General features: G+C 36.4%; 1 protein-coding gene across 2 annotated transcripts in view; it reads left to right on the top strand.

The window, feature by feature from the left end:
• The first annotated feature begins 100 nt into the window (after window positions 1-100).
• The window catches only part of Art7 (arginine methyltransferase 7), a 14,432-nt gene continuing 4,104 nt past the window's right edge, over window positions 101-10,428 (top strand). Inside the window, exons 1-8 of one of the 2 annotated variants that reach the window (XM_018450013.1) lie at window positions 101-599; window positions 680-901; window positions 963-1,192; window positions 2,265-2,394; window positions 2,466-2,695; window positions 2,871-3,426; window positions 3,500-3,549; window positions 6,079-6,139. In XM_018450013.1, coding sequence (XP_018305515.1) covers window positions 555-599; window positions 680-901; window positions 963-1,192; window positions 2,265-2,394; window positions 2,466-2,695; window positions 2,871-3,426; window positions 3,500-3,549; window positions 6,079-6,109 — 1,494 coding nt within the window. In that variant the 5' untranslated portion in view covers window positions 101-554 and the 3' untranslated portion in view covers window positions 6,110-6,139. Of the gene's footprint in view, window positions 600-679; window positions 902-962; window positions 1,193-2,264; window positions 2,395-2,465; window positions 2,696-2,870; window positions 3,427-3,499; window positions 3,661-6,078; window positions 6,140-10,428 lie in introns of those variants that run through there. The other variant, XM_018450012.1, reaches the window with a different exon arrangement.

The raw sequence follows: 10,428 nt of genomic DNA, 5'->3' as shown, positions 1-10,428 counted from the left end.
AACTCGACACTAGATTTACCAATGAAACACGCATTCCGCGTCTAGTGCGCATTCAGTGCGCACTAGTTCTGCCAATGAAAAACGTCATTAACTCGATGCAATCCTCCAGTGGCAGCGCCGCATACTGTTCGACGACGCTCCATTTCCATTCAGTTGACAGAAATGTGAACTAAATATTTTACGAAAACGATTTCCAACAGATTGTAGCAACATTTATGGCAATAAGTTTGCTACAGCATTTCCGCTCGTTTGCGCAAACAACCGTTGTCCGCATAATACCTCTAGGTTGCCTTAAACGAAATTATTATTGCCCTGGTGACAACAACATGATGGCAATTGAAGAGAAACTTATGCTAAGCACCTATTTCTTTTCTTATGCCAAGGAACTTTTGTTATCTAGGAAGTAATCAAACTAGCAAAATTAAAATATCATACATTTCGTTTGGTAGAATGAGAAGTATTACCTTGCCCTCAAAGCTGCTATTGAGAAGAAACATCAGGCCGGTGAAGAGGCTAACGTTCTTGATATAGGCACTGGAACAGGGTTGCTGTCAATGATGGCTGCCAGGTGCGGAGCAGATACTATAACAGCATGCGAAGTAAGAGAAGACTTTTGAAATCTTTTTCAAAATTTCTAAATTTTTCAAAGATGTTGCTTATGCAGAAAGATCTTGTTTAGGCTTTCAAACCAATAGCCAAATGTGCCGTACAAATAATAAAGGAAAATGGCTTCGAAGATAAAATTCAATTGATCCGTAAGCGTTCTACGAAAATGATAATAGGCAAAGGTGGTGACATGCCAAAACGCGCAAATATTCTAGTTACTGAAGTGTTCGACACTGAGCTGATTGGTGAAGGAGCATTATCAACATTCCGCCATGCACACGAGGTTCTTCTCGAGGTAACATCAAGCTTGCAGATGATCCTGTTCAAAATATGCTTATGTTTTGCTTTTACATTAGGAAGACAGCATTGTCATTCCACACAAAGGAACAGTCTGGGCACAAGTGATCGAAAGCTTCAAAGTCTGTAATTGGAACCGGGTGAAGCCTATTAAGAACGGAGAAGTATTGGTTGATACACCACCGACTATCCAAGCATGCTCTGGTGCTGCAGCTGTACATGACATGCAACTATCACGTCTCCCTCGCGATACTTTTGTGCCTTTGTTGCCAGCACAGCCTATTTTTAAGTAATAATTTTTCCTTTTTTTCTTATTTAATCAATACGGGTTCCATGATGAATTTCTCTTGATTCGTTGTAAATAAGATTCGTCTTCCTTTTTATGAACATTTGCAATAATAAATATTTCACATGATATAGTTGTTAGCCACATGTCACAATCTCTTAATTAGAAAGGATCAGAAATAAGATTCTCTGTCAGAGTCCTCCTTTTACCTTTAGCTTATGTAGATTACAAATTTAAAAATCCGTACGTGGGGTCGAACCCGAAATTCGTCAACTTGTCGTTCCCGCACAAAATTACGCGGCATTCCGTTAATTTTTGTGATAATATTTGATATAATTTTTTTATCACTTATTTTGAAATTTATTTTTGTTTTCCGTTTTTCTTTTTCTATCACAAAAAGATCCTTTTTTACTTAAAATTCATTATATGCGGAGTCGAGAATTCGAAATCGAATAAAGTCTTTTATTTGACGAATAACTGGTTTACCAAGTTATCCACTATACGGCATTGGTATATATGTCTAAATGTAAAGTTAAGGGGTCTTTCACCTTTACCGGCCGCAAAATTAGCTCTTATTTCTATGAATTTTTTAAAGAAAATCTATATATAGGAAATATTTTTTATATATTTCCTATATATAGATTATATATAGGAAAATGCAGATTTTTGCATATACTCGTAATCATCAAACGTTTAGTAAAAAAATTTTTATTTATAAAAAAGGTACACTATATACGATACTGTCTTAAAATGGCGATTGAAATATTTTTTTTTCAAAATCGCTTTAGGAGTTAATTCTACACCCATGTAGGATTTAAAAAATGTAATAAAAAATCGATTTTTTTTAACCTTTCCAATGAGAAAGACCCCTTAAACCGTAATTAAAATTGAGAAAAAAACTTATTTAGAAAAAGAACATTGATAAAAATGTAACCAATCATATAAGAAAAAGAAAAATGAAAGATTATTTGGATACATTGACCGAGAAAGGAATAAAAAGATAGATAGTTTTGCCCCTTTAGTTTTACACTCTAATGATAATTTTTAAATAATTAATATTGAAAATGCATTTTAGGTTTGACTGGTCTGGCAAGAAACCCTTACTGAACAACGAAAAAGTATCATTACTTACACAATCGATAAGAAGTGGGACCGCACATGCAATTTTTATGTGGTGGGACTTGAACATGGACACAGATAATCAGGTAATTAACACGTCTATATATTATTTTTTAAATCTTTTTATGAATTTTAGTCATGTATCATTTAATTATAGCTGTTGCTGAGTTGCGCACCTGTATGGGAACATCCAGATGTACCTGATAACATGAAAAAAGATGTCTCATGTTTACAAAAGATGGTGGATTTAATACCATGGAGGGATCACTGGATGCAAGCTGTCTATTACCTTCCGGAAGAAGTATCTATCACATATGGCACCGAAGTCACTCTTATCGGTTATCACGATGAATATTCCTTCTGGTTTAAATTACTGAATGGACCTGTGTAAGTTTTTGTTTTTTCCTGTAATAATTTCATTCACATATTTCATATAATTTATAGTGTTATTATTTTTTATTTCTTTTCTGAATTATTAGTCGCTCTTATAAAGCTGGCTATTTAAAAATAATTTTAATTATGTATATCTTTTATATTAAATAAAATTGAAAATTTTTCACAGAGATGAGATTCCAGATTGCCAGAGGCCCGAATGCAATTGTTGGGCGCATATCGCGTACTCGCGAACGCGAATTGGTCAATTAAATGACACAATTCGTAATCAGAGATATGTAAAGGCTTTGCGAAAAAGTATTACTCCAAACAGCGTTTGTCTCTGCGTTTCGGATGGTTGTCTGTTGGCCTTCGCAATTGCAAGATTGGGGGCAAAGGTGTTTTTATTGGAGCAGAATTTCCTGTCGCGTAGAACCATGGAGATGTTTGTGCAGGCAAACGAACTCTCTGATCGAGTAAAGATTGTCGAGTCGGTTGACGGTCTGCCGAAGGCAAGTGAAATTGATTTCATTTTTGGCGAACCATATTTCCTGAGTTCCATCGTGCCTTGGGAGAATCTGCGATTCTGGTATCTCGCTTCTAAATATCCATCGAGTATTGCGAGAATGCCGGTCATGGCGACGATCAGAGCTGTCGCTGTTGAATTTAAGGATTTGCAGAAAATAAGAGCTCCTCTTGGCACATGCGAGGGTTTTGATTTGTCCTCTTTCGACAAACTTATTCAAGTTGGTTTCATTATTTATTCTTATCTTTTTTTATCATTTATAAAATTAAAAAGAGATTGTATTCTATTTTCAGATGTCTAGCGAGAAAAGTGACAATCCCGTAGAAGCGCAACCACTTTGGGAGTATCCTTGCAAAGCATTATCTTCAGCCTTCGATATTATAAAACTCGATCTAACACGGAACGTAAATTTCAATGAACGCAAGAGAATAACAGGAGGGATACCTATTTTAGAGTGTGTATCATGAGTGTGTATCGTGTGAGATGCTTACTAGCTAAATAGATGTCCAGATAGCCAAATGCCTCTGAGGTTGCCGTCGTGTTGCTGACAATCGTTGAAGCAACCAATTTCTAGAAATTCGTGCCAAGATGTTTCGTCATTGTGCGTCTTAGGTTTTACTCATATGATATTCGACATCAGATTACAGCAAATTGACGGCAACTTGTTAACATTAGTATATTTCCTCATCATCAGTTAGTATCATGTTGTCGTCATATTGCTGGTAACATACCATACTAATATTTCTGACTCGCTTGCTTTCAAAATTCCATCAACTAAATACTCAGATAGCAACGTGTCTGTCTTGTTGCTTACCAACAAGGGAAGTTTCACAACCTGTCCGGAATCAATTTGATTCTCTATGAAATATGTCGTTAAACACGAAAATCTAAGAGACATATCACCTTGATCAAAAAGTTCCCGGAATTACCACCAGGTGATGCTCTGAGAGTCAGCTGATTTGAGTTCTATTTTTTTGGTTAGGTTGCCACATCTATCATTGACATTTCCACCAAATTTTATCGCCATAGGTTGACATTTGTAAAAGTTACGCCGTCTTGAGTACATCTACCTCTGCACGGTTTTCGATTTTTCCATTACCTCCTTTCGGCTTAAAACGCGTTCCCCGTAGTGGTTTTTTGACTCGATCGAATAGAAAAAAATCGCAAGGAGCCATATCGGGTGAATTCGATGGCTGTTGGATGGTATTCGTTTCGTTCTTGGTCAAAAATTCACGGATGTTGCAAATTCAACTCCATTTTTAAAACTGTAAAAAATCGAAAACCGTGCAGAGGTAGATATACTCAAGACGGCATAACTTTTACAAATGTCAAGCTATGGCGATAAAATTTGGTGGAAATGTCAATGATAGATGTGGCAACCTAACCAAAAAAACAGAACTCAAATCAGCTGACTCAGAGCATCACCTGGTGGTATATTCTGGGAACTTTTTGATCAAGGTGTATTTTTTTATACGTGCGCTAAAACGGTATTTCTATTTCGAGTCGAATACCGTCGGAAGTATAAAAAATGGACAAAATTTTTTTTTATCTTATACTTCCGACTGTATTCAGCTCGAAATGGAAATACCGTTTTTTTTTTTCAAATAGGTGTTTCACCCCGTAAACATGAGTTAGCGCACGTGTAAAAAAATACATGTCTCTTAGATTTTCGTGTTTAACAACATATTTCATGGAGAATCAAATTGGTTCCGGACAGGTTATAAAACTTCCCTTGTAAGTATGCATTGCTAAGTATGTGTTGCTACCAGAATTGCAGCAACTGAGTCCTCATTTGTTGGCAACTTGATGTCTTTCCGATATGATAACATTAAGTAGCAACTTGCCAGCAATTTGCCGACAACTTTAAACTCGTCATCATCAAAATTCGTATCATTGCCATCATATTGCCATAATAATATACAGCATCATACAATGCTGTCGTATTGCCAAGACAAGATAATATTGACGCAGTTATATTGCTGTTAAACTGCTGGCAATATATATACACATTGTTGTTATGCAATTGCATGTTGCTACAATGTCGGTATATTCGAAATCGTTGAAGACAAATCTATAGCAAGTTGCCAGCATCATAAGCAATCACAAATTTGTGCGATTTTGCTAAGACATGCTTTGCTATCTGGGTACTTGTATAATCATTCATGTTGCTCAGTACGATAAGATATTTGATATGATGACGGCAAACAAACAACTATTCAACATTCATACAGTGCATTAGTTTGCTCGATATGATTAATCACGCTTGGTTATCTGGATGCTTACTAGCCCAGAAAAATTAGACAATTTTTGGCGATATAAAAAAAAATTGTTGCAAAGCTGAATTTTTACATAGAGATTTATAATAATGTTCTTATTAACCATGGAGGAAGGGATTGGCATGATATGTTGTTTGCAAGTGTCTCTCTCTAATTCTCTGCCCTCTCGTTTGTTCGGTGACCGTTCAGATTCCAGTTTAGCTAACCTTAGTTGTTGTCTTCGTCGCACGCACATCATTTAGATTCGGTCTCTTTTTATCATGTACTACCTAGTACTACCAACGTTTATTCGTATCACATGCTCCTACCATAACTCCGACTCACTTTAATGTGCTCGTTAGAGTGAGTAGGAGCTATAATAGGAATTGAAACGCATTTCAGAAATATATACTCAAAATATCTATATTTTTTTCAGAATTGTTCATAAATATGAATTCTGAAACATTATAAGATTCATGTAAAAAAATTTGAAATATTTTCTAAACAGTTAAAAAATAATACAGAAATTCTAAAATTCAGAATTTTTTCATATGTGAATTATAAAATATTATAAGATTCGTATAATTTTCTATAATTTTCCATAATTGTATATACAGGGTGTCCAAAAAATCGAGGCCAATACTTTAGGAGGTGATTCAGGAGCCAAAAAGGAGGACAAAAAGTCCGGAAATAAGTCGTTTCCGAATTATAACCACTTTTATGTTAAAAAATTGAAATTTATATATTTTTCATAAATTAGAATTATAATTTATTTCACAGTGTTTCAACATAATTACATGTTATATTTTTAAACTTTTTATTTTTTAATTTTCCGGTATTTGTAAATATGGTTACTGCATTAGTTTTGGATAAACATAAACAGGTTAAATAGAGTTAAATGAAATGTGTTCGATTCGACAGCTCGTGTTGCAGCCAAGCACTGATCTGGTGATATTTGGTGCACTGCAGCCTTGATTTCTCAATTGTTCTCTTGAGTTGACTGACGACGAATAAACTTCCTGCTTCAGGACCCCCCACACAAAGAAGTGGTGGTATCAAATCCAGTGGTATCAAATCAGGTGATCGGAGTGGCCAAGGTACTGCTCCTCCACATCCAATCCATCGTCGTGGATAATGTCTGTCTAGCCAAACTCGAGTAGTTCTGTCATAATGAACTGGGCGTCCATCAAGTTGAAATCACATTTCAATCCGTTGCTGCAAGCGGATGTCTTCTAAATAATCAAAGAAATCAGTTTTCAAAAAATCAATACATCTGACTGCATTTAGTCTGTTGGGTATAAAAAATGGTCCCATTAGAAAGTCGTTCCAAATTCTGAGTCAGACGTTAATAGCAAATTTATACTGGAACCTACTTTCCCTAACACTCCTGGGATTTTCATAAGCTCATATATGATAATTTTTTTTGTTAATAATTCCTCCTCTTGTAAATATGCTTCGTCTGTCCAGATTATTTTTGATGGAAATGAATTATCATTGTTAAATTGCTCAAGAAACCAATTGCTATTATAAAATTCAACCTCTTGAAATAATCCTGATGGAATAAATTCTGCACTCTTTGAATATGATACAGATGGCGGTCATCATTTCTTAAAGTTCGGTAGATTGTTTGCCGTGGCAATTGTAATGCAGCTGACGCTCTCCGGACGCTAGTCTTAGGATTGTTATCAAAGTGGTGCGGGACATGATTTTCTGGTTGCATATTTGTTCCTAACGGATCTTGATGAATTGAAAATGAGTCCGTCTCTCGCAGCCTATTAAAAGTCAATGACTCGCTGATCCGGTACTCTTCTGTTTGAAAATGAGCGTACATACTATCGCATCGCCTTCATAGCTTACTGTCGCAGAAACCATACACGAAAACCAAGTCATCATATTCAACGTTAGAATCTGTACGCGGCATATTGTGACAGAAGTATAATAATTCGATAGCTTCTAACGAGTAACTGACGAATTTATGGGAGAAAGGCAGAAATGTAAACAAACAAAAAATATTATCACGTGAAAACAGAATTATTATTATTGTTTTCGTGCACGATTTCAGTGACGATAATACTTCAGAGACAGTGCAGGAATGAAACAACTACGTTTTTATCTTTTTTGCGATTTTCTCCAAAACGAAGTAAAAACGAGCATATCTACAGATTTTTTTTTCTTAGTTTATCGATCCTCTACACGCTCTTGAAGTTTAGACATTTAAATTTGGGATACCCTGTATATAAAACATTTTTTCCCGGGTAAATGAACAAATCAATACATAAATAAATAAATAAGTACAATTTATACCAACGATGCTTATACCAACGTATAGCTCAGCGGAATCCTCAGGGCACCTACGGAATTATTTCGATTTTACTAGAAAACTCAATAGAAATCTAAGGAATAATTGAATAATTTCAATAGGAATCTATTTCGAATAATTTCATAATACCTACGTACTTTAATTAAGTCTTGAAATCACGTTTGACACTTGTTTGACAGTTGATGTTGCTCCACGCTTCGAAACGAAGAGAGAAAAGGACATAGCGGGATTTGACGAAGATGCATAGAGATCAATCGTAACAATATCATTTATTTCTTCGCAGTTGGCAGACCTGGGTTCTGAACGATACCTCCAGATACCTCGACTTGTAAAAGGGGCGTGGTTTGCCCAAACTGAGCACACCATAAGTTTGTCGCATCGCAAGCTCCTACCATAGCTCCTACTTACTCTATCAAACGCATTGGAGTGAGTAAGAGCTATGGTAGGATATTGGAACATGTTGGAGCATGCGACGCGAACAAACCTCATGTCAATCCCTTCCACCGTTACTTAGAAGCCTTAACTTCGAATTCAGCAAGTAAAATTGAGTTAGAAAAAATGTGAACACAATGATCACTGCGTGCTCCCCAAATCGCCTAAACTACACCAACTCCTTTATATTACGTTCTGAAATAGGAAATCCTTTAAAAAAAAATCTATCTCGGGAACTATTGGTCGTATGAAGTTTATTAAAAAATGAAATTGTAGGAAATTTTATCAGATTTATTTTCGAACTGAATGTTTATTTCCGTACAACGAATAGTTTCTGAGATATTTGCAAAAAATCGATTTTGTGCGACATTTTTTAAGATAATGCAGCCGGCCATGCCCTCACACATGGAGAGTTTTGATATGTCATAAGAACATTATTATTGGGCGGTATTCATAGTCCGTTCTTATTTCAAGATCGTCTTAAGTAATGTCTTAAGATGTTAATACGGCCCTCTGATTGGTCGTGACATCTTAAGATTGTACTTAGACTGTGTAGGATACAAATGGTTGTATTCATGCAATTTCTCGTCTTGACCGAGATGTTCCCGGACTTATTTTGCTTTCACCTGGCTACTACTCGAATTCCCCGTCCGTAGTGGATGGGCACACGACAATAAAACTCTGATTCCTTTTGATTGTTACAACCTTTTATTTTCCTGTATACAGAGAGTGGCTTCCTTGACTTATACAACAAAACTCAACTCAGCAACAACTCTCTCCTTCATTCTTCTCCTTCGTTCGACCGCAGCGCAATCTAGTCGAGTCTTATCTTTCTGAGTCGGTAACATAAGAACCATAGTTCGGTAACGCCTTCGACACTTTCCAGACAACATGTTATCCTATTAATCCGAATAGATGGTCTTGAATATAAGAATCGACTATGAATACCATCCATACTCAGATGGCAAAACGTGTCTCAGCAAAATCACAAATCTGTGATTGCTTATGATGCTGGCAACTTGCTGCGGATATGTCTTCAACGATTTCGAATATACCGATATTGTAGCAACATGTGGACAACAATGTGTACATGTATTGCCAGCAGTTTAACAGCAAGATAACTGCGTCAATGTTATCTTGTGTTGTCGACAATATTACAGCATTGTATGATGCTACATATTATTATGGCAACATGAGGGCAATAGTACGAATTTTGATGATTTTAAAATTGTTGGCAAATTACTGGCAAGTTGTTATTCAATATTATCATATCGTGAAGGCATCAAGTTGCTAACAATTGAGGACTCAATTGTTGCAATTCTGGTAGCAACACATACTTAGCAATGCATACTTAGCAAGCAACATGCCAACAACAAGATAGACACGTTGCCATCTGGGTAGATCTCTATGCAAAAATTCAGCAATATTTTGCTTTTTAAACTTAATTTTCCTGGACTATACAGAAAGGAATAATGTTTAAGCATCACATTTTGAGAAAATAATAAAAAAGATTTTTATTTCTTGTATAATAGAATATATAGGGTGTAGAAAAAGTCCTGGACTCCTTAAATATCTTGAAAAGTAATCATTTTTGAGAAAAATGTTTTATACAAAAGTTGTAGGGTTGAAAATGATCTGTTGACTGACCTTATCAATTTGACCTTGGATGGCGCCACCAAGGACAAGTCAAGATCAAGTCAAGATCAAATCAAGGTCAAGTCAAGGGCAAGTCAAAGTCAAGTCAAGGGCAAGTCAAGGTCAAGTCAAGGTCAAGTCAAGGGTAAATCAAGGGCAAGTCAAGATCAAATCGATTTTTTTAAACGAAACACCCTACTTTTGATTTTAGAATCTAATGGGTGAAATCGGGAGCTTTCCAAAACACTATAATAAAGCCTCTTTAATCAGTACTTTTCAAGTTATGAGAGTTGAAAGTTACGGAACCGCCGCGACATTAGCATTACTTTTTTTTTGTCGAAGTGGAAATCTTCTAAAGACACCCGGGGGAGCGACCCACCGGGTAGTGTCGGATTCGCCTGTTGGAGGAGGGCTAGCCCACAACTCCGTCAGGCGCCTACCGACTAAAACTATTCTGCGGATCACCGCCGCCTACAACGTTCACTGAGGGGGAACCGTGCCTCTGCAATACTTCCCCTCAGTGAGCATCGGCAACAGGCCGGGTCTCTGGCCTTCTTCCCTCGTTGCTGGGGGTTGCGAG

The sequence above is a fragment of the Mycetomoellerius zeteki genome, unplaced genomic scaffold, assembly GCF_001594055.1.
Source record: "Mycetomoellerius zeteki isolate Tzet28-1 unplaced genomic scaffold, Tzet1.0 scaffold253, whole genome shotgun sequence".
In the NCBI taxonomy this organism is placed as follows: Eukaryota; Metazoa; Arthropoda; class Insecta; order Hymenoptera; family Formicidae; genus Mycetomoellerius; species Mycetomoellerius zeteki.
Note: the sequence above shows the minus strand (reverse complement) of the source record. Positions and strands in the feature narration are given on the sequence as shown.